We start from the raw sequence: 22,301 nt of genomic DNA, 5'->3' as shown, positions 1-22,301 counted from the left end.
GTCCACAGACCACCCCCACCCCGCGCTAACGCTGTAGTCACTAGCCATGTGGCTAGTTTAATTAATTAAAATTTAAATTCCGTTCCCTAGTCCCGCCAGCCACATTTCAAGTGCTCAAGAGCTACATATGGCTAGTGGCTACTGCACTGGAGAATGTCGATATAGACATCTGTCATGGCAGAAAGTTTTATTGGACAGCTTAGACACATTTCCAAACCTAACTTATCATCACCAGCCCCCTGCCTTTCTATATTCCTCAACTGTGTCTCTCTCCTAGAAACGGTGGGCAGAAACTACAGAAACTAGAAACTACACAGAAAGGGTGCATAAGGGCTTCAGGGGGGAGGGAGGGGACCACGGGACGAGTCTCTTCCATTGATATCTTCCTCTGAACTGGGAAGATGGATGGGCAAAGATGGTGATGAAGACCTTAACAAAGGCCATCTGTGAGCTGATCTTAGATCGGTTAGAACGGGAGGAGAGCTGGGGGACGAGGGCCGGCTAGGCCAGAACTCGCCCTCCACAATGAAGTTTTCCAACTCCACCCAGCTTCAGCCTTGAATAAACGTTCTTGTGTGAATTAGGGCCTTTATCCATCTCCAGTCTCTTGTGTTCCAGGATGAGTATCTGATCGAAGCCAATCAGCTGCGGAGCGGGGGTGGGGGGCGGGGGTGTCAGTTCTGGAAATTTTATTGCAAATCTCAGAAATGCAGGTTCCTTCTACTTGAGTTGTTAAGCTATTGGGACTTCAGTCTGGAGCCATGTAAAGCCATTTTGCCACTGAGGTAGGCCTACCTGCGAGTGAAGCCAAATGCATGGGGAAAGCAGAGGCTAGAGAAGGTGAACCGCAAATTCCTCATAGCTTTTGGCTTTTTTTTTTTTTTTTTTCCAGCTGTTCCTGAAGAAGCGCAATCCGTTTTTTTCAATTACTTCAGCCAAGATTCCCCTATTCCTTAGGCCAGTTGGAGCTGGGTCAGTGACAGACCCTACTCTTGCATCTCTTGGCTTCTTCTCGTTGGTTTGGAATTGCCCCTGCTCATGATTTCAACAACTCTCTATACCTTAACGATTCCCAATGTCTGTATCTGGCCTTGATGTGTTTACTGAGCTCCAGACCGTATGTCCACCTGCCCCCTGACGTCCCACAGGCACGCCCAAAATGATCTCCTTATTTCTGCCCTCTATGTTCCGTCTCAGATGGAACCTACTAGACCTCCAGTCCCTTTGCTCAGCGCAGCCAAGGTCGTAAGTTCAGGCTCCGCCTCTTCGCGGGGCCTCAACCAAGGTCACCCGCGTCTTCCCTCGCAGGGCTCGTTGGGGGCGGTGTCCGCGAACCCCTCAGCCGCAGGGCCAGGCGCTCTAGGCGGCGGCGGGCCCTGCAAAGAGCCGCCTCATCTCGCTGGTTTCCGGTAGCCGGTGGCTACTCTAGCCTACAACAGGGCCTCGGGACTCTATCCCCTAAGCTGGCTTCTCTACGGCTGACACCTCTCCTTTGTGCCGAGCTTCCTCCGGGAGGCACCTGCTGGGAACCCCTTCCTACGGTGGCTTTTGCGGTCCCTTTTAGGTGCAACCGGAGAAGCCCCTGAGCCTCCAGAGAACCCCCTCCTCTCAGGCCTCGAAGGGTTTGCGCGGAAGAGGAGGATGGCGGAAGTGAGTGTTTAGGTGCCCTTCCCTCTCGCCGCTCTTCTCTATGGTCGCTTCCTTCGGTGACGGGAAAAGGGGTCCCGGCGCCTGCGCAGAGGCGGCCTGGGAGCTAGTCGCGGAGTGCGGGGGGAGGGGCAGGGAGCGGGAGCTGCCGCCGCCGCCGGAGCAAACCGCGGGGACCGAGATGCAGGTGGGACCGGAACCGGAACCCCCCTCTTCAAGTACCTCTTCCCTCTCCGCGACCCGGCCCCGGCGCCTGAGAGGAGCCCTGGGTGGGGGCGGGCGTAGGGGGGCCAGAGGCGGGAGGGGTGCTCGGCTCCGCAGAGTGCCGCGGACGGGGCTGGTCCCGAGGAGGCTGCGGCTCCGGGGAATGGGTGGGTCGAGGGTGTCCAGGGAGTAGGAGCGGGTCGGAGTGCACTGACCACCGGGCCCAGAGGGTCCGAGCCGGGAGCGGAGCCTGCACCCTCCACCACCCGCCCTTCGGGAAATTTGAGAACTGAGCCAAGAGGCAGGTGCACCGGGAAAATGTGTCTGAGTCCTGCTTGGCAGAAGAGAAACTGAGTCACCAGCTCAGGAGCCGCAGGGTCAGCGGGCCTGAAGGGGGCTGGGTCTGCCTGTGGTGCAGAGGGTTGGGTGGGCCTGTGTGAGCTGAGGTGGCCTCTGCCTGGAGATTGGTCTCCCTGCTGTGTCTGCACTTCTTGGCTCGGTTCCCCTGTGCTCCATGACTCTTGCATCTCTTGGCTTCTTCTCGTTGGTTTGGAATTGTCCCTGCGGCTGGAGCCATCTGAATGTGTAGGGTCTAGGCCAAGGAGGAAGGGGAGGGGTCGCTGATTGTCGGTCTGAACAGGAGTCTGAGGTTTGGGGAGACTTTCCTGAGCTTCCCACCCGCCCCCCCCAGTCCTGGTGCCAGTCATCTTCCAGTATAATATGGGGGAGGAACACTAACAAAGAGCCATGGGTTATAAATGCCATGCCCAGCTCTGCCACTTGCTAGTTGTAAGATCTTGGGAGGCCTCTTCTTTTTTCATTTCTCTTTTAGAAGAATTGGAACCCATAAAGATAGTAATGATAGCGGTGATTTATTGTGTGCTTACTTTGTGTCGAGCCCTGACATGTTCCATTTAATTCTCCCAACGATTCTATGGGTTAGGGATCATTAGCTCTGCTTTATAGCTATAAATCTGCACTTCAGAGAGGACATACAATCTGTTCCAGATCACCCAGCTAATAGGTGGCAGAGCTGGGATTTCATCCCAAGTCCGACTCCAGATCCCATCGCCTTAACCACCAGGCTAACCAGCCTTTAGGGCACACTCCCCAGTGAAAGAAGAGGAAGTGAAAAAGCCTAGAGCCCCAACTCCCTGTTATGTTTTATTTACTTCGTGGCCAACAGAGACTTGCTCTGACCCAACCCACAGTCTTTCCCTGCCTGGTGCTGCTGCCTCTGGGCCCCAGGCTGAAGGGGCACCAAAGAAGCGGGCTGTGACCATTCCGAGCCTCGGTCACACCGTGCTGGGGTGCCGGGGTGCTGGGCCCTGGGGTCCGCCTTCAGGACAAGTGCGGTCCAATCCATCATCCATCCATCCTCCTTCCTGAGCAGCCTCCCTCCTCAGAGCTGGACCTCAGGACCCCTGAGGCAGGGTCTGTAAGTGCTACAGACCTAGCTCCCCTGAGAGCTGGGGCAGTGAGGGGCCGTGCCTGAGGCCGGGGCAGCCAGTCCCTGGGGACGAGCACTGTGCAGTGGGCAAAGCCGTAGGCTTGGAGTTCTGAAACTTTTCTGAGCGTTGGTTTCCTCCTCTGTTGTCAAGGTTATTAAAGCCTGTTGCAGGGAAAGGTAAGAACAGCACATGGGAAGCATGTGATAAATCTTGAAGGACCTGTTTTAGAGAAGGGAGGTGGCATGAGTGATAAAGATTCCTTTCTAGAGGAAGGTGCTCCACGGCCGTCTGTCACTCCTGGAACCCGAGCCAGGGGGAGTGGGGTGGGGAAGGCAGCAGGGAAGGTGCGGGGCTGGATCCCGGGGAGCCAGCCGGTGTGAGGATCTGGGAAAGGGAAGGGGGGGCGGTGTGGTGTTCCCCTGGCTCTCCAAGGAGTCCTGGCCAGAGTGGGGAGTCCGGCTGGGGGCGGGGCTCGGCCCCCAGTCCCCCCTCAGCAGTGACTCGGTGTATGTGCCTCTCTTCCTTCTGCAGCTGCTGCCGCTCACCCCGTGTCTTCTGGCCGCTTCCCTCTTTGCTGCCCCTCCCCACAGGCTCCCCCTCTCTGCCTCCTGGGGACCGTCATGAATGGTGCCCCTTCCCCGGAGGATGGGGCCTCCCCCTCTCCTCCGCCTTTGCCACCACCCCCTCCTCCTAGTTGGCGGGAGTTCTGCGAGTCCCATGCCCGGGCTGCTGCCCTGGATTTTGCCCGCCGTTTTCGCCTCTACCTGGCCTCCCACCCCCAGTACGCAGGGCCCGGGGCTGAGGCTGCCTTCTCCCGCCGTTTTGCCGAACTCTTCCTGCAGCACTTTGAAGCTGAGGTGGCCCGGGCCTCCGGCTCCCTCTCGCCACCCATCCTGGCACCCCTGAGTCCTGCTGCGGAGATCCCGCCACATGACCTGTCCCTTGAGAGCTGCAGGGTGGGCGGGCCCCTGGCTGTGCTGGGCCCTTCTCGATCATCTGAGGACCTGGCCGGCCCCCTCCCTTCCTCAGTCTCTTCCTCTTCTACGACCTCCTCGAAGCCGAAGCTAAAGAAACGCTTCTCCCTCCGCTCAGTGGGTCGCTCCGTCCGCGGTTCAGTCCGTGGCATCCTGCAGTGGCGGGGGACGGTTGACCCTCCCTCCCCGGCCGGGCCCCTTGAGACCTCATCAGGCCCCCCAGTCCTGGGTGGAAACAGCAACTCCAACTCCTCTGGCGGGGCCGGGACCATTGGCAGGGGACTGGTTAGTGATGGAACATCCCCTGGGGACCGATGGACTCACCGATTTGAGAGGCTGAGACTCAGTCGGGGAGGGGGGGCCTTGAAGGATGGAGCAGGGATGGTGCAGAGGGAAGAGCTGCTGAGTTTCATGGGGGCTGAAGAGGCAGCCCCTGACCCAGCTGGAGTGGGCCGGGGAGGAGGAGGGGCAGCTGGGCCTACCTCGGGGGGAGGAGGGCAGCCTCAGTGGCAGAAGTGTCGCTTACTGCTCCGAAGCGAAGGAGAAGGAGGAGGAGGAAGTCGTCTGGAGTTCTTTGTACCGCCCAAGGTGAGGCCCCCGAGGAGGGTGGGTGACTGGGAGCGGGCGACTGAGTGGAACAGCCACCAGAGTGGAACAGCCCACGTGCTTAGCTTTGCTCGCTTGGGTTTGGTTCAGTTTAGTTTTGTTTTATTGCTCACTTTGGTTTTTAAAGCTAGCTCTTGACTCCGGGGTAGTAGCTGTGGGCCGGACTGGAAAAGTAGTGCTAGGACCCTTTGTCTAACTCCCTTAGGACAGAGAAGGAAAGAGGACAGATCTCTGGAGGGAAGTGAGAGGTGGTCCCTGCACACCAACAGTTTGGATCTTGTTCTCTTTCCCCGCCCAGGCGTCTCGGCCTCGACTCAGCATTCCCTGCTCTACCATCACGGACGTGCGGACGACCACAGCCCTGGAGATGCCCGACCGGGAGAACACGTTTGTGGTTAAGGTAGGAGCTCTGGGCTCCTGCCCTTGTGGAGCGCTCGTCCTGGGGAGCAAGCTTGCGTAGCAGGTTGAAGCCAGGGGCTTCGTGGAAAGAGGTGCCTGTGTGTCCAGGGCCTGGAGAGCGTGTCCCTGGGGCTGTAGCTTCCCCAGGAGGAGGGAAGAGGGGGAGGATGTTCTCGTTCTCCTTAGGGTTGGCTTACGGCCCCTGGACCTGGAAGTGGCCTGTGGGCCTGCTCTTGTCCTCACAGGTGGAAGGCCCCTCGGAGTACATCCTGGAGACAGCCGATGCTCTGCATGTGAAGGCCTGGGTGTCTGACATCCAAGAGTGCCTGAGCCCGGGGTGAGGAGCCTGCCTGCTGTCACCGAGGGGCCCAGGTGGGGCAGGGGAGCAGCCTGGGGCCTCTCCCCTGCTGGGTGTCCTCACAGCACCATGTTCCCTGTCTCTGTCTCCGCAGACCCTGCCCTGCCACCAGTCCCCGCCCCATGACCCTCCCCCTGGCCCCTGGGACCTCATTCCTTACAAGGGAGAACACAGACAGCCTGGAGCTGCCCTGCCTCAATCACTCAGAGAGTCTGCCCAGCCAGGATCTGCTGCTGGGAGCCAGCGAGAGCAACGACCGCCTGTCGCAGGGTAAGGGCAGAACTTCAGAGGGCTGTGGACTTCGGAGCCCGCCACACCAGGCCCGGGCCCTCTCTCCCGACTCGACCATGCACCCCATTCCTGCCCCTCAGCTGCCCACCCCTTCCCACCAAATGTCTCACTTGTCCCAGGACGTGCCACGCCACAGACGGCCACTCAGAACCATCCCCATCCCGCTTTGCATGAGCCCCACGCCAACTCCCTTCCAGCCTCCTGTGCCTGGCCTTTCCTCCTTTGCCATAAGCCTCGTGCAGACCTCCGCTCTGGCTGGCGAGAACAGCTCTCTTCCCCAAACTTCTGGAACACTTCGTTCACGTATTTGTTTTGCTTTTACTCTGCGTCTCTGTACGTATGTCGATGCTACCAGATCTTGACTCTTTACTTCTTGGCCGGACGTACACAGGCCCAACCATACACGCCCAGAGACATGCGTCTGCCTGGCCCAGCTCACCTTTCCAGATGCCAGTATCCCCTTTGTCCTGCTCCTCTGTTCTAGTTTAGGTTTCGTGGCGCCAGGCACCCTGGCTGTGCTCACTGAGTAAACAGATGGATTGAAGAATCTTGGGGCTAGGATGGACCTCCCAAGTTCCCTCGTTTCCATTCCCCTCAGGCAGCTAAGACCAGGGAGGGGGAAATGGCTTTTCGGAGGTCACCTGAGAGGCCCTGACAAAGACCGGGGCTGTGCCAGTCTGCTCCCTGCCCCCCTGCTCTCCGGACCCCACACACAGCTACGACATTCTCGTAGGTTCGGGCCTGCCCGAGTACATACTGGACCCTGTGCTAGGCTCTGGGGCAGGATGGGGAAACCCAGAGATGCCTGAGACGCGCTTCCTGTCCTCTCTGCGGGCTCCCAGTCTAGCTGAGTTGACGAGCTATCACTCCCTGGGGAAAGCAGGACTCCGAAGTGGAGAGCCTGTGCTTCATGTCCTCTGAGCAGCACAAGTGGGAAGCGCCTTGGGAGCTCAGAGGAGGAAGAGAATCGGGGAAGGTGGAATAGACAGGATACCACACAGGGGAGGTGACAGAAAAGAACAGGGCTTGGAGGAAGGAAGCAGATGGCCAGAGCACAGCCGTGAGGTAGGGAGAGCCCTGGAGCTTTGGGAGAATCAGACGGGATGATCAGCCTCACGCAGAGGCTCCGGGAATACAAACTAACGTGAAAGGGTGGTTGGGTTGGGCCAATTAATAGAAGGAGGACCTTTGATGCCTCTGAGAGTTGGGGACTTGGTCCTGTAGGCCAAAAAAGGATGCTCTTTAATGCGAGAATACTTGAGGGATTCTCCCCGTAACAGTCGCTGTCATTTCAACTGTTGATTCAGAAAAAACGGGCACGTTTGGATCCCAGGACGTCCTTGCAGTAACACTGCGGCCCCTTAGCAGTGCCTGGAGCCTCAGGAGTCGTGGGTCCGACCGACGGGCCAGTGCCCGAGGAAGGGGCGGGCACCTCAGCCCGCTGACTGCCGGCACACGCAGGGTAGTTTCTCCAGTTCTCAACTCCACCCTCCTCCCTTTTTTTCCAGGGGCCTATGGGGGCCTTTCAGACCGCCCCTCGGCATCCATCTCCCCCAGTTCCGCTTCCATTGCTGCTTCCCATTTTGACTCAATGGAACTGCTTCCCCCAGAGTTGCCCCCCCGCATCCCCATTGAAGAGGGGCCCCCAGCGGGCACAGTTCATCCACTCGCAGCCCCCTACCCACCCCTGGACACTCCCGAAGCGGCCACAGGTACCAGAGGTGAGAGCGTGTGTCTGCCTCCAGGCCCGGTTGCCCGCCTTCCTGAAACTCTTGTCTCGGGATCCTGAGGGATCAGACGGGGGTGGCGGGTGGGGGGAGGGGGGAGCGACAGGTGGAGGGAAAGCAAGGCTTCTCTTCTCCCAGGATGGGGGAGGCTTCCCTGACAGCCTGGTTTCCCTCCCTCTCTCCTTCCTGAAGGATCATTCCTGTTCCAGGGGGAGTCAGAGGGAGGCGAAGGGGAGCAGCCCCTCTCAGGGTACCCTTGGTTCCACGGGATGCTCTCTCGACTCAAGGCCGCGCAGCTAGTGCTAGCCGGAGGCGCCGGCTCCCACGGTGTTTTCCTGGTTCGGCAGAGTGAGACGAGGCGGGGCGAATACGTGCTCACTTTCAACTTCCAGGGCAAGGCCAAGGTGAGTGAGGAAAAGGCTGTGTTCCCCACAGGGAGCTTGCAGGGGGGTGGGGGGGCGGGCAGGGGCATGGGCTCCTGCCTCACCTTGCCCGCCCTGCCCTCAGCACCTGCGCCTGTCGCTGAACGAGGAGGGTCAGTGCCGGGTCCAGCACTTGTGGTTCCAGTCCATTTTCGATATGCTCGAGCATTTCCGGGTGCACCCCATCCCCCTGGAGTCTGGAGGCTCCAGTGACGTTGTTCTTGTCAGCTATGTCGTGTCCTCCCAGCGACAGCAGGGTGAGCAGAGCAGGTCTGCAGGGGAGGAGGTGCCCGTGCACCCAAGAAGTGAGGAGGTGTGTGTGCCAGAAAGACGGGGCGGGGGGCTGTGAGGAGGAGCAGCTTCGTGAGGGAGAGTAGGGTAGTGAAGGTCCCTGGGTGCGGGGCTTTGGAAGGGGGAGCAGGACACTGAGGACGTAGGGAGGCAGAGGGCTCCGTGCCGGAGCCGGGAGGAAGTGGAAGTCGGGTTGGTGCATTCCCATTCCATCAGACCCCTGTGTTCCATCACCTGTGTGTCTCCTGGATCCATCCTCCTCGGCCTCGTCTTTGCCCCTTGTCGGTCTTGCCTTGGGCCTGTCCTTCTTGGGGATGCTTGGTCTGATCCCCCACCCCCTCCTCCCTTGGTGTCTGATGTCCCTGTCTGATCTCTCCTTTTCCCCACCCCGACGTCCCATCTGTCCCCACGTTGCCCCTCCCCCCCCCCCAGGCCGGGAGCAGGCCGGGAACCATGCAGGGGTGTGCGAGGGAGATCGATGCTACCCCGATGCCTCCTCCACCCTCATGCCCTTCGGAGCGAGTGACTGTGTGTAAGTGTGGTCCCCCTCTCACCGCCGCCCATGATCCATCTTCCATGGCCGGGGGGGTTGCTCAGGAGACGGGGTGTGGGGGAGATAGCACATGGCTCCTGGGGGGACGAGTGCAGGGGAGGGCCCCGCCAGAGCTGGCCTCCCTCCACAGTCTGTCTTCTTACCATTCCTATCCAGAACCGAACACCTCCCATGACCCACCCCAGCCCCCTGAGCCCCCTTCATGGACAGATCCCCCACATCCTGGGGCAGAAGAGGCGTCGGGGGCGCCAGAAGTGGCGGCAGCAGCAGCCGCAGCAGCCAAAGAGAGGCAAGAGAAAGAGAAAGCGGGCAGTGGAGGGGTCCAGGAAGAGCTGGTCCCCGTGGTTGAGCTGGTCCCCGTGGTTGAATTGGAAGAGGCCGTAGCCCCAGGCGCGGAGGCCCAGGGAGGCGCCGGATCTGGTGGGGCCGCGGGGGCCACTGCGATGGTGCAGCTCCAGCAGTTACCACTAGGGGGCGATGGAGAAGAAGGGGGCCATCCCAGAGCCATCAATAACCAGTACTCCTTCGTGTGAGACACCCCACCCTGCGCTTTCTCCACTCTTCTTGCTCCCCAGCCCTTCGTTGGTGAGATTGGGGCTGGGCAGGGACGGAGAGGAGCGGTAGGAATCCCCTCCCCACGTGCTTCCTGACCCTTGATGGCCAAGGGCATCTATGTTGGTACAAGAAGAGGTTCGAGAGCCCTGTTAACTCCCCAGTTCATACACTACAGGTGCCCCATCCCCTGGGCAGGGGATTTGGGCTCCATTACCTCCCTGAGGGGCTCTTATGGTCAGCCCCACCCCTGGGGGCCATTTCCACATTAACCACCCCCCAGCCCGGGGAGGGGTGAGGGGGAAGGGCTGTCAGTTATATTAAGGTGGTTGTTGTTGTTGTTTTAAACAAAATGGAAAAGCATAAATAAATAAAAGGGTTTATCTCAGTTCCATCGCGATGGTTGTGGCCAGTGTTTGCAGTGGGGGCTGGGACAGGCGGGTCAGGAAGGCAGCCCACTCTGGAGCTGAGAGGCCGGAAGGCTGGGTCAGGTCAAGTGCCCCTGCCCTCCAGCCCCGTGCTTTCGGGCCCATCGCTCCCCTGTGGGCTGTGCTGTTGGCGGAGCCAAACGGTGCTTCCCAGGGTCCCCAGCCAAGTTCTCTTACTGGGACAGGACAGTGAGCAGCAGGATCGGCAACATCTGAGGACCCTTCCTGCTCCGAATTCCTGAGTGAAGGCTTCCCACCCTAGGGAGAAAGCAGGCAGAGACTGTCGGGCCGGGGCCGGGGCACGATGGCTGTGTTGGGAGCGATGTAATGTGGCAGCCACAGAGCCTGGCTGCAGAGGGGCCCGAGGGCAGGCCGCTGCCCCCCTTCCCGGGGCCAAGCTGGGAAGCTGGAGGGCAGATAACAAAGAACACTGCCTTTCACTCCTGGCTTTTCCTCTCCTTTGCTGTTTGGCCTCGGCAAGGTGTTAGCCTCTCTAGGCCTCAGTGTCCTCCTCTGTCAAGTGGGAAGTTTTATCTGGGTTGGCGCTGCTGACATGATCTGCTTGGCCTGGATAGCGTTTCCACTGGGATTTCACCCAGAAGTTCAGATTACCGGCTTCTCCTGAAAATGCGAAGATCCAGCCTCACGTGCTCCACCTTCCACATCTGCTCCATCCCCACTGGCCCACTGCACTCACATGACCTTCCCAGCCCCGTGGGGATGAGTTTGCAACATCTCTCCCTCCTTGCAGCACCCCCATTCAGCCCACGCTCTGCTCTCTGAACTGAACTGCAGCCGTGCCCTCCAGTGGAGGGCACCCTTGGGTTTCCCAGCTCTGCAGGTGGTAGGTGCTCACAAGGAGGGGCCAGGTTCTGAGGAATCCCACCTGTTTTGCTTGGCCCGCTCCCTTCCTCACCACCCAGTGCTGCCTCTGCCCTTCCTTCCCAGGCAGCATGGGGCCTATATTCTCGCGCCCCTCAGCCACTGTCCCCCCCTCCAGGAGGCCCTAGCCATGCTTATGACCTTGCTATTCTGGGCCTTGCGTCCTGTTGGGAGATGGACAGGAGACAGCTGGGCTCACAGGCCACCCAGGCTGGGGGCTAGCGGGGGGAAGCCTGCTGGCTCTCCCAGTTTTGTCTAATCCCTGGGGCTCCCCCAAACCTTGACCTCAGGAGACTGGGGATAGAACTGGCCTTGCAAAGGAGGGGATGGTTTGGCGAGCTGGGTGCTGTGTTCTGGAAAAGGAGGTGGTGAGTGAAGGTTCTGACGCCCCAGGGTAAGCAGGACCTGATCCCCTCCTAATCTAGCAGCAGCTGGTGCTGCGATGCTCCCCCTCCCCTGAAACCCTGCCAACCTCAGGGACTTGCCTACTGAAGAGGGGTGGGGGAGGGGGCCAAGGAGCATCCCCCCCACCCCAAGATTTGCATGCCCTGGCTGGAGGAGCCTAAGAGACTGTTTCCCTCTAAGCCTCCCTTTAAGGATGGTTGAGCTGAAGTTCGGGACTGGCCAGGGACCGGCCAGGCTCTATGTCCCTGTCCAGAGCCAGGCTTCTCCCATTCCCAGCTGCAGCCCTCCTAGGAGGGGAGGAACACCTTGGAGACCCCCGGGGGAGGGATCCAAGAGAACCAGTGCCTTCCTCCATCCCCGTCCACACCCCCCAGCCTCCCTGTCCTCCCCTCTGATGGCCCGCCTTCTGCAGCTCCACCTTCTGCAGATCCAGTCGGGTGGCTGTCCCTCACTGGCTTCAGCTTCCCCCCTGGGAAGTTGGGGGAGGTGGGAGGGGTCACCTTAAAGGGCCCCCGCTAGCGGCAGCGAGCTGTAAAGCCTGCCTCCTGTCCTCAGCCTCCTGCTCTCAGCTCCCCTGAAGCCTCAATCCCTCCAGTCTTCTCCCCCTTCTCCACGTTTGGGCATTCCTGTTCCTTTCAGACAGTGCCCGGTCACTCCTCCAGGTGGTGGCAGGGAGAAGCCAGAGAGCACCAAAAGGCCTGGCAGATGCTGAGCCTGACTCTGGCCTAAGAAGGTGGGTGCTGGGCCAGATAGAAGTGCCTGCGGATGCGACCCCATTGTCTGAGCCCCCCTCCTCAGGTCACAGCTCAAGGGAGAGGTTTGTGGGAACCATGAAAAGGAGGAGGGAAGGAGCACCATGTCCTCAACTCACCTGGGAGGCTCCCCCCGCCCAAGTCCAGGCAGAGGAAGGGATAAATATGGGGGGCTAATTCCTTAAGTGCCATCCACCCCTGCTGACCTGCCTGTTCCCCAAAGTGAGGCTTCCCTTTCCTTCTCCCGCTGTCTCCTCTGCCATCATCTGCTCAGGAACTTGAGTGCCTGGAGAACCCTTTCAGTGGCCCACACTCCTCTGACTGTCCATCTCAGCAAGCTGGAGGCCTGGACGCAGGAAGGACTTGAGGCTCCTTCTTCCCCTCCCTGACCTTTCACTGCTAACTCTCATTGAAGCTCTCTCCTCTCTCTGTCCCCCCTTTCCTCCCCTGCCCACAGCCCAGGCTACCCTGGGTCTGCTCCTCCAGCAGCTGCCCTGATAGTAACCAAAAGATGCCCCCATCCAGGAGCAGGGGTGGGGGTGGGGGGCTCAGAGCAGCTGCTTCCACGAGGAAGCTGACACCAAGGCCAGCCGCTCAGCAACAACTTGTGGCTTTGCACCCAGCCCTGGGCCCCCACCCACCTGGCTGCTGCATGCCAGCCCCCTGCTGTCCCTTTTCCCCACTGCTCCCCAGACTTCCCTCTGACCCTGGCAGCCCTCTCTTTCCCCAGCTCTGTTCTGTCCTTATTTCCCCTAGACCTGTCCCCATCAATCTGCCCCCGCCCCATTCCTTTGGCCCGGAGCCTCTGCTCTATCCAGCTTCCCAGCCCCCTTTCCTTGACACCCCTTCTTCCCTTACGCCTCTTCCCCTGGGGTATGCCCAGCACCTGAGCACACAGCCTCTGATCCTCTCTCCCCTGGAGGAGATATTTCAGGGCCAGGGCGGAGTGTGGACTACACACCATCTGGGGTCTGCCATGTGAACCCCTTGAGTTAACACAGTGGGGGATTAGTCCTCATTCCAGGACTTGGGGTGACTCCTGCCCCCATCGTGAAACATTGATCTTTCCCCCTCTGCCATCAGCACATTCTGTAGCCTCTTGGATTACCTGGCTGCCTGGGTACCCCATTTCTTGGGGGGATTCCCTGCCAGGGATGGGGGGCCCCCAAAGGCTATGTTTCCAGAAGCTGAGTTAGAGCGATGGGGGGGGTAGTTTGGGGGAGAGACAGGCAGTCCTGGCTTTGCTCACCAGGGCTTGGACACTAAATCCCTTGTTGATGGCTGCAGCAACCCCTCCCGAGGGTAGGGTTACCGTCTTCTGCCCTGTCCCCTTGACCCTCTCCCCTCCCTACTTCCCCTTGTCCCTCTAGAGCCATTTCCTCTGGCCCCCAAAGGATGTTGTCCCCCTCTCCTGTCCCCTGAAGGTTGGAGTATCTGCTGCCCTTTCAGCAAACTGGGTGAGGAAGGAGACTGTGGCAATAGAAACAGGTTGAGAGTGGGTGGGATGGGAGGGAGTAGGGGAAAGAGAAAGGTGGAGGCCCGGGAGTAGGCGGGTGAAGAACTGCAGGGATGACTTTGGAACAGGAAATTCGGTACAACTGAGGAAGTCCAGGCAACTGAGGGAGGGGTCAGCAAAACACAGACAGTGAAGTCTCTCCCTGCGCCCCCCTTCCCTGGGGCTGGGGCCACCTTAGCTTCCCTCATGAGTGACATCTCAGGCTGCAGCCCCACTGTTCCCCCTCTGTCAGCAGAAATATCTTTCTTCTGACCCCTCCTGCCGGAGTCTTAGCCAGCCAATCCCTGATCTGGAGGGGGAGCCTGGCCCCCCCTACTCCCTCATAAGGATCAGCTGGGAGTTGGGGGGGTGGCCGGCTGCTGCAAGTGGGACGGGGGTCAGAGTTTAGTGGAAGGAAGCAAAACGTGGGGGGGGGCAGGAGAGAAAACCAAGAACCCCAGACAAACAGGCAGGTGTACACTGAGGAAGGCCCCCGAAGCGTGAGAACCCCCCCAGAAGGAGCGCACCACCCCCTGGCCCCCAGGAAGGGAGCACAATGGAGGCTGCACACTCCAAGACCACAGAAGAATGTTTGGCCTATTTTGGGGTGAGCGAGACTACAGGCCTTAGCCCGGACCAAGTGAAGCGGCATCTGGAGAAATACGGCCCCAATGGTAAGTGTCTCTTGGAGGAGAGGCCAGTAATGCCCTCTTGCTCCCCCACAACACAAACACATACACTTACACACACACACACTGGAGTCTCTCCCTCCAGAGTACCTTAGGGAAGAGCTGGGCCATGGTCCAGTGACTGCAGGGGGTAAGAGGATACTGACAAGACAAGGTCCCTGAGACTCAGAGTTTGGGGAGGTTTATGGGATGACCTTGGTGAACCTCAGATGCCCTTTTGGTGGCCTGATTCTCTTACCTTAGCCAGAATCCTGGGTGTGGGAGGCATTAGACTGAACCCCAAATGAATATGTCCTTTTCTTCTTTTTTCCCTGGGTAGAGCTCCCTACTGAAGAAGGTAAGTTACTGGAATCCCTAAGCTCTCTTAATGACCCCCCCTCCCCGCCAACCGTGCCCCACTCCCTTCTCCCCACCTTCTCCCTACTGACTCCTGAGGCAAATACCCTCCCCAGAGGTTAGAGTCTGGCTGGGGACAGGAGTTTCCAAGCACTTTCTCCATGAGGCCTCCAGCCCTTGAGCAACTAACTGCCCACTACCACTTTGAGGAGCCTGTTTCTGGACTCCTAGTGAGCTCCCTCAGTCCCCTCTCAGTACCAAGAGGCCTGGGCTGGAAGTCAGGCCACTCTCAGGCCCTGGATCCCAGCCCGCACTTAGAGTCCCAGCCATTCATCCGCCAGACCTTAACCCGGAGGGGCCCCCTCCCCTGCCTCTGCCCCCAGGGAAGTCCCTGTGGGAGTTGGTGGTAGAGCAGTTTGAAGACCTCCTGGTGCGGATCCTTCTCCTGGCCGCCTGCATTTCCTTCGTAAGTGTGGGCAGGCATCTGGGGGCCGGCTGGGGTGTCGGTCGGGGCTCTGGAGCATCTACGGGCGGGGGGCTCCGCCTCCTCAGCTCCTCTGGTCCAAGCCCTCAGCATCCTCTTCCAGACGGAGGGGGGCGGGGGGCGCTGATGCGCGTACGCCTCGGTCCTCCTCCACACCCCACAGGCGGGTTTTATTTTAAGCTTTAAGGGTGTTCTCAGCCAAAACACTGAAGCTAAGCCACCCCCGCAGCTTCAAGGGCTTCAAGGGCTCGGGTTACCCCCCAAGCGCCGGGCTCCCCGGCTCAGGCTCAGACTCAGACTCGCCTGCGCTCCGGCCACCACTGCTCCCGGCATGCCCCGGGGCGCGCAGCCGCTCCACCAATCCCCGAGCCTCCTGGCGCCCCCGCCCCGCCCTCCTGGCGCCGATTGGTCGCGGCGAAGACTTCCTCCCAGAGGCGGGAAAGAGCGGCTGGTGTGAGGGTGCCTCCGAGTGCGCCCGAAGGCCCAGCCGGGCCCCTCACCTGTCCCCGGGCTCCGCTGCCCGCCGCCCATCAGGGCTGGAACTCCTGGGACCCCCTCCTCACCCGCCCGGCCTGACCTTGCCCGCCCTCCCCGGGGGGCCCCTCGCAGGCGCAGGGCCGCCACCTCTCTGGCCCCAGAGCTCCCCCCCCCCCCAGCACCCCCCCCCCCCCCAGCAGCCTGCCTGCCTCCTGGAGTTTCTTCCTTAACATCTTAGTCCTGCCGGAAGACAAGACTGGGGGCAAAGAAGTCTCCCTGTCCCCGGGTCTCCTTCATGGAGGCCCTGTGGGCCCCTGAGTACTAGCTGGCAGGGCCTCCCTTCTCCCTTCTCCCTTCTCCCTTCTCCCTTCTCAGATTTGCTCCTTGACATTTGCCTGTGGCTGTTGCCTGGCAGTGGCAACAGCTGGGGTGGGGTGTGTACAGGAGGCCCCGTAACACTATCCCCCCTCCTGCTCCCTCATGAAATTGGAGCTTCCCTGCCTTGGGCTGTTGGGGAGGGCTGTGCGGCCCCCCCCCTCCCCCCGGCGTCTGCAAGGACCACAGGGTTTTCCCTATGGAGTTTTGGCTCCTGTGGGATGGATGTGGCTGCAGGGTTCGTTGGCCTGGGTGTCCTGTGAGCTTTGTTTGCAGTCCAACAACCTGGCCAGGGAAACCCGAAAGCATGCCCAGTTAAACCCCGGGTTGTGCATGTCTACACCTGCCGGTTCCCACTGCATGAGAGCGGCGGCAGCGCTCGTGTGAGTCTGCACTTTGGAGTGTGTGGAACCTCAATCCGATGAGGGGCTGCTGTATCCTTGCAATGCCCAGCCCCGTTTGCTCCTGCGCACGTTTGTGCTCTCATTACCCTTCTTTATGTGTTGGAGGGGCTTTATTACCGTTAGTCTCCCTCCCCTGCTCCCCAGGTGCTGGCCTGGTTTGAGGAAGGCGAAGAGACCATCACTGCCTTTGTGGAACCCTTTGTCATCCTCTTGATCCTCATTGCCAACGCCATCGTGGGGGTTTGGCAGGTTAGCTGTGACCCCGCCTCACTCCTTCACATCCTGACACTAAACACAAAGCCAGCCTCCCTCCCAGTCTCCTCCTCCTCCGTCACTTCCTCTGGGAAGTGTTCTCTGTTCCCAATGCCCAGTTTGGAAAGGGGATAGAGTGCGGGAAAGAGACGGGAGGCCGACGGGAGGCCGGCATTCCCACTGTCACTAGCTGGCTCCATAACCCAGGCAAGTTCCTTCACCTCTCTCAGCCTCAGTGTCCTCACTCGTAAAATGGGGCTAATAATCCTGCCCCTGAGCTGTGCTGAGATGGAACAGGATGATGCTTGTGGAGTGCCCAGCCCTGTGCCTGGCATATAGTAGCAGGTCAATAAATGCTAGCTTGGTTTTCCTTCTCTTCCCTTATCACCTTCTACTTTTCCTGTCCCTTGCTTGCTGATTTTTTGATTCTCTTTTCTTCTCTCCTCTGAACCTCCTTACCTGTCTTAGGCCATAAATGACAGTTTCCTCAACACACACACCTACCCTCATGCAGGGTTTGTCTACTCCCCGATGCCAGGAGCCAGGACTGCGTGACCTGCCTCTTCCTCTGTCATGTCCCTGTTTCCCCCAGGACTCTGGCCCCTGCCCCTCCTAATCCTGCCCGGCCAGTCCCCTCCCATTCCACAACCTTCCTCCTCCCTCTGATGACCCTCATCTCCTCCACCCTGTCCCCCCAGGAGCGTAATGCAGAGAATGCCATCGAGGCTTTGAAGGAATATGAACCCGAGATGGGGAAAGTCTACCGGGCTGACCGCAAGTCAGTGCAAAGGATCAAGGCTCGGGACATTGTCCCCGGGGACATCGTGGAGGTGGCCGGTGAGTGATGGGAGTGAGTAGTCCAGGAAGGGAGACCTTGACTTCGAGGCCGAGAGGATGCGTATGGTGAGGCCGGGGGGTGTGGGGGGGATTCTGCTGTCTGGGAGGTAGCCGGGATGGCAGAGTCTTTGCTTCTCCTTCTCAGACTCCTCAGGAGGTCATCCCAGGGCACCATGGCCATAGCACCCCTCCCTGTCAGAGTCTCAGCAGGAACAGCCAGTCCTGTCCCTGACGCTTCAGACGGACCCCCTGCTCCCCCTCCTCTCCCCCTGCACTTGCAAGCAACAGGTGGAACCCAGTCCCTGCCAATGGTCCTGTCTCCACCCCCCTCCTGAGGCCTGGCTTCTCTCTCCTTCCACCCACCCCCAAGCTTGGTCAGCTTTAAATCTTGACCTCTTGGTGCCCTTGAGGCCTCTTGAAGGGGAAGGAGTAAGGGTAGAAGGGAGGAGGGGGGCTGAAGGCTCAAGCCCCCAACCATGTAAGGGAAACTCAGGCCCCAGCAGGGAGCACGGGACCTGGGAGGAGGGGAGCTCAAGGAAGGGCCCCGCCTCTCCGGTGAGGGACACTTAATGCCTGACCAGGGAGGGGTGGGGGCCGAGTGGCTAAGATTACTGGGATTCTGCCCCCTTCAGCGTTTTTTATATTTGCCCTGCACAGGCCTTCCCACCTCTCCAGGCCCCTGGCAGAGGGGAAAGTATCTAGGCCTGCTTGCCTCCACTAGACTCCCCAGTTGCCACCACGGGAGGCCTAGGGAGAGGGAGGGAGGGCGGGCTGAAGACCCCGGGGCACCATCATAGGGCCGTCCTGCCCTGGTGACAGTTTGGAGTCACAGCGCCATGAATGTCTATAAATATCGCTTGGGCTTGGGTGACAGGGTGTCCCGCCCAACTCCGTGGCAGACCTCCTCCCTCCTCTGTCAGCTTCCTCTGGCCCAGGAGGAGGAACCTTAGAAAAAGGGAAAGGAAAGCGGCCCAACAAACCCCGTCCCCAGTACCATCGGTGGGACTAGGTGGGGTGAGGCAGAGGCCCTGGGAGGCGATTAGCCTCCTCAAAGGCCCTGAAGTCCCGGGGGGGGGGGGGGGGCATCATCCGCCTTGTCAGCCTACCTGCAAGGTGGTTTCCTGGGGTGACCCCCTCCCGTGCATCTGCTGTGGCCTGCCCCCCCCACTCTTGCTCGGCTCCCTCCTGCCCCGCCATTCCGTCTCTCCTGCCCATCTCCCCGGCCCCCTCACCTCACCCACTGTGGCTGCCTGCCTTCCCTCGGGTGTGCAGACCAGGGCCCGGCAGGTTTCTGCTGGGCAGTCTCCACCAGGCCCTGTGGGACTTCTCCCATCCGCCCCTTCGGTTCCTCCCTCTCCCGTAGCTCCTGCTCTTCTCACCCATCCCTTGTCTCCACCTTTTGTCCTGCTCGACACAGTTTTCCTCAATTCTCGTATTTTCTCCTGGTTCTTCCTGTTCCCCCATGTCCCCCCTGTGATTCCACGACCTCCTGTCCCCTCTGAGGCGCATCTCTCAAATTCACCCTGTTTCTTTTAGTTCTTTTCTTGCCCTTCTCTCCCCACCTTTCTCCCTCGTTTCCCTCTCTGTTTTGCTGTCTCATTACACAACTGGATCGTTCCTAATTCTCCCTTCAGCCACTCAGCGTAGATGTTTATTGAACACATGCTATGTGCCAGGCCATGCGCCAGGCCCTCTCGCGGGCTCACAGCCCACGGAGGGGAGAAAAGAAACAAGGGGGCAGTTGGAATGAGTGTTGAGAGGGGGACGCTTGCTGGGGCTACAGGAGCCCACGCCAAGGGCCCGACTCAAGCCCGGGGTGGGCACCCAGCCCCAGCGACCTGAAGGACGCGGTGTGGTAGTCAGACAAAGATCGGGCTTTTCTTGGGAAGGAAGAAAACTCCTTTCTCAACTGACTTCACTCTCGTCTACTGTCTCCACAGTGGGGGACAAAGTCCCCGCAGATATCCGCATCCTAACCATCAAATCCACCACGCTCCGGGTTGACCAGTCCATCCTGACAGGTCCGGTGGGCCGGGTGGGAGGATGCCTCAAGGGGGCGTGGGGATGAGGTGGGGAGCTGGGTGGACACACAGGGATGAAACTCCAGGTGGATGAAAGAGAACAGCCAGGCCCTCCTGGCTCCCTAGCACACCAGTGACATGAGCATGCCTCAGCTTTGTTCACCATCGCGAGCCTGAAACCCAAGGGCTCATGGGAGACGGCAGGACGTTTGTGCCCGGTCTCCAGGCGGTCATCGACCCCATCCTTCCTCATGGACATTCAGACATCCAGAGAGCTGTCTTGTTGCCTCAAAAGCACCGCCCCGCCCCCCCAGCCCCAAGTGAGGAACCATAGATTCCAGGACAAGATGGAGGGTCCAAATGCACTTAAAACCACAGCTGCTTCTGTTTCTCCACTGCGAGAGAGAGGGTGAAGAGCCAGCGAGCCTTCCCTGTGGTCCAAGGAGGCAAGGCTGGGCTGGCCTGAGGTGGCTCCTGAGCCCCTGCCCAGTGGAGTGAGGGGGGGGCGTCTCCTTCCCGGGAACGTGCTCTGTCATTGACCATGCCCCGTCCCATAAAGAAGCTTCTTTGACTTTCGCCAAGACCTGGTTCTGAAGTCTATATATTATCGTCCCCATTTTACAGAGAACAGAGGTTAAGTGATCCCCAATTATGCAGCTTGTAAGTGGTCAAGCTGGGGCTCGGGTCAAGGTCTTTTTACTCCAAGTGTGATGGATTTCCCATGTGCTTTTGCCAGAGTTCAGCCTCCCTCCAGAACTGTTGCTTGGTCCTCACCAGGCCCTGTCCTGCCAAGCAGGGCCGGAGTCAGGGCTGGGAAGGATGGGAGGAGGACATGATGTCATCTGAAAACCTCTTGGCTCCTTCTCCGCAGGCGAGTCCATATCTGTCATCAAGCACACAGACCCTGTTCCTGACCCCCGAGCTGTCAACCAGGATAAGAAGAACATGCTTTTCTCGGTGAGCCATGTGGGGCCAGCTGTCATGTGCTCAAGCCAGAGGCCCCAGTGGGGGAGAGACCTGGCAGCACGAGGAGAGATGAGGCCCACCATTGGGAGGGTACAGCAGGAGGGTCGCCTCTCGCCCGACTCCTCGCCTCCCGTCCGCCCTTCAGGGTACCAACATTGCCGCTGGCAAGGCCTTGGGCATCGTGGCCACCACTGGTGTGAGCACTGAGATTGGGAAGATCCGTGACCAAATGGCCGCCACAGAACAGGACAAAACCCCCCTGCAGCAGAAGCTGGATGAGTTTGGGGAGCAGCTCTCCAAGGTCATCTCCCTCATCTGCGTGGCCGTCTGGCTCATCAACATTGGCCACTTCAATGATCCTGTCCATGGGGGCTCCTGGTTCCGGGGGGCCATCTACTACTTTAAGATCGCCGTGGCCCTGGCTGTGGCCGCAATCCCAGAAGGTATGGCAAGCTCCCTTTATCCTGCCATGCGCTAATCGAACCCGCAGAGGCCCCCTTTCCAAGTAGGGTAACATTTACCGGCTCCAAGGGACCCGACCTCCTAGGGGGCTGTCCCTCACGCCCTCCCCTTCCTCCCCACAGGCCTTCCTGCAGTCATCACCACCTGCCTAGCCCTGGGCACCCGGCGGATGGCAAAGAAAAATGCCATCGTGAGGAGCTTGCCCTCCGTAGAGACTCTGGGCTGCACCTCTGTCATCTGTTCTGACAAGACGGGCACCCTCACCACCAACCAGATGTCTGTGTGCAAGGTCAGGGAAGGGTGGGCGACTCCCACTCCCAAGACGGCCTTTGGGGTGACATGAGCCCTCCAAAGATGGGGTCAGCCCTTCAGCCCTGGCAGCCTCTCCTTCTGGCTGGGGAAGGAAATACGCAGAGGGCAGGCATAGATTGCCACCCTACCAGCTGTGAAAAGGAAGAGTGGGGGGGGCCCCTCTGCCCCCCAGCCCCAAGACTGGTCGTCCGTGGCAGGGCCTGGGCAGCCCAGCCCCACTGATCTTGAACAGCATTTCCTAAGCCAGGGCTCTTAACCTCTTCTGCGCCCTAGACTCTTCGGCAGTCTGGACCTTCTGTCGGGATGGTAGTTTAAATGTATAAAATAAAATACACAGGACCCTTGTTTAAAAAATGCACTGGGTTATGGAGGAAACCAGCAATTGAAATACAGTTACCAAATATTTTAAAAACACGTTTGTGCCGCGGTCACCCCTCTGCTTTGGGGCTAATGCATTCCGTAGCAGGTCCAGTGGTGCTCAAGCAGTGAGCTGTTTTGAGGGCCCTGCAACAGTGCGATGTGTTAGGAAAGGAGCTGTGGGCCTGTCGCTGGCAGTCACAGGCGCTGAGGATATCGATGTGGTCCGCTGCTTGCATTCGTGATTGGGAGGAAATGCTCAATGTCAGAGAGAAAATAAGAGGGGTCATTTTTCTCCCCTGCCATCCAAGATGTTCCCACACCTCTTGGCAAGGGGTCGGGGTTCGGGAGAGGGGGTATCATCCAGGGACCCGGGCAAAGAGCCCCTGCCCTAAACAGGGTTCTGTGAGAGAGCATGTCCATGAAGCATACATTGTTGTTCTGAGACTCGAGGGCTGTGCGGTCAGACCAGGGCGAGAAGGGCTGTACCGTGTGCTCCTTGAGGAGACCCCCGTGCTCGCTCGCACTTGAAAGCCTCAGAGAAGGATGATCGTCAAGAGAGGGGGGATTCCGCTTCGTTTCACCCAGCATTTTGCACACTTACTTGACCACAGAACCGTTGTCTCTTCGAGCCCATCTGAAGCCCCATCCCTCCCACCGCAGGCCGAAGTTCAGGGCGGGCTGCTCTTCTCCGGGACCTTCCAAAGCCCAGGCTTCAAAGCCAGACCGCAGGCTCCTGCAACTGGGCTCCTGCCCTGTTTCATAAAAATGAATTGATTGCCCTCACTTGAAAGTCAAGAGATTTCACAGGAAAAAACCCTGAATTTTGCAGGCTCTTCCTGCAAAACGGGAAAGATCTGGCCGCGAGCGGCTGGAGCGACAGCGGGGCCAC

At 59.5% G+C, this 22,301-nt stretch overlaps 2 protein-coding genes across 11 annotated transcripts in view; both read left to right on the top strand.

Moving 5' to 3' along the window:
* Positions 1-994: 994 nt before the first annotated feature.
* Positions 995-9,866, top strand: SH2B1 (SH2B adaptor protein 1). 8 transcript variants are annotated; one of them, XM_045875235.3, is made up of 10 exons: positions 1,715-1,834; positions 3,834-4,864; positions 5,181-5,282; positions 5,527-5,618; positions 5,734-5,909; positions 7,439-7,651; positions 7,850-8,061; positions 8,165-8,336; positions 8,803-8,902; positions 9,080-9,866. In XM_045875235.3, the coding sequence occupies exons 2-10, from the start codon at positions 3,923-3,925 to the stop codon at positions 9,096-9,098; spliced, it is 2,028 nt and encodes a 675-aa protein (XP_045731191.1). In that variant the 5' UTR covers positions 1,715-1,834; positions 3,834-3,922; the 3' UTR covers positions 9,099-9,866. The 8 variants fall into 8 exon arrangements, with proteins under 8 accessions (XP_064449002.1, XP_045731191.1, XP_045731189.1 ...); XM_045875233.3 differs by having other exon boundaries at positions 8,165-8,392; XM_064592932.1 differs by lacking the exons at positions 1,715-1,834; positions 8,803-8,902 and adding an exon at positions 995-1,650.
* Positions 9,867-13,791: 3,925 nt separating this feature from the next.
* The window catches only part of ATP2A1 (ATPase sarcoplasmic/endoplasmic reticulum Ca2+ transporting 1), a 14,925-nt gene continuing 6,415 nt past the window's right edge, over positions 13,792-22,301 (top strand). For 2 of the 3 annotated variants that reach the window (XM_045875231.3, XM_045875232.3), the window contains exons 1-9: positions 13,792-14,111; positions 14,446-14,463; positions 14,846-14,928; positions 16,347-16,451; positions 17,153-17,291; positions 19,232-19,312; positions 20,184-20,269; positions 20,424-20,721; positions 20,863-21,029. In XM_045875231.3, coding sequence (XP_045731187.1) covers positions 13,994-14,111; positions 14,446-14,463; positions 14,846-14,928; positions 16,347-16,451; positions 17,153-17,291; positions 19,232-19,312; positions 20,184-20,269; positions 20,424-20,721; positions 20,863-21,029 — 1,095 coding nt within the window. In that variant the 5' untranslated portion in view covers positions 13,792-13,993. Of the gene's footprint in view, positions 14,112-14,445; positions 14,464-14,845; positions 14,929-16,346; positions 16,452-16,572; positions 16,662-17,152; positions 17,292-19,231; positions 19,313-20,183; positions 20,270-20,423; positions 20,722-20,862; positions 21,030-22,301 lie in introns of those variants that run through there. The other variant, XM_064592931.1, reaches the window with a different exon arrangement.

The sequence above is a fragment of the Mirounga angustirostris genome, unplaced genomic scaffold (genome assembly GCF_029215605.1).
Source record: "Mirounga angustirostris isolate CCGP_5_RB_7025 unplaced genomic scaffold, mMirAng1.0.hap1 SCAF_5, whole genome shotgun sequence".
NCBI classification, from domain to species: domain Eukaryota; kingdom Metazoa; phylum Chordata; class Mammalia; order Carnivora; family Phocidae; genus Mirounga; species Mirounga angustirostris.
This window is presented reverse-complemented; position numbering and strand designations above follow the sequence as displayed.

Excerpts from the sequence above, each read along its gene's own strand:
- SH2B1 (XM_064592932.1), top strand. The coding sequence starts at position 3,923 with ATGAATGGTGCCCCTTCCCCGGAGGATGGGGCCTCCCCCTCTCCTCCG. Across the intron at positions 5,910-7,438 it reads CAACGACCGCCTGTCGCAGG|GGGCCTATGGGGGCCTTTCA; the intron begins GTAAGGGCAGAA and ends CTTTTTTTCCAG. Across the intron at positions 8,062-8,164 it reads ACTTCCAGGGCAAGGCCAAG|CACCTGCGCCTGTCGCTGAA; the intron begins GTGAGTGAGGAA and ends CCCTGCCCTCAG.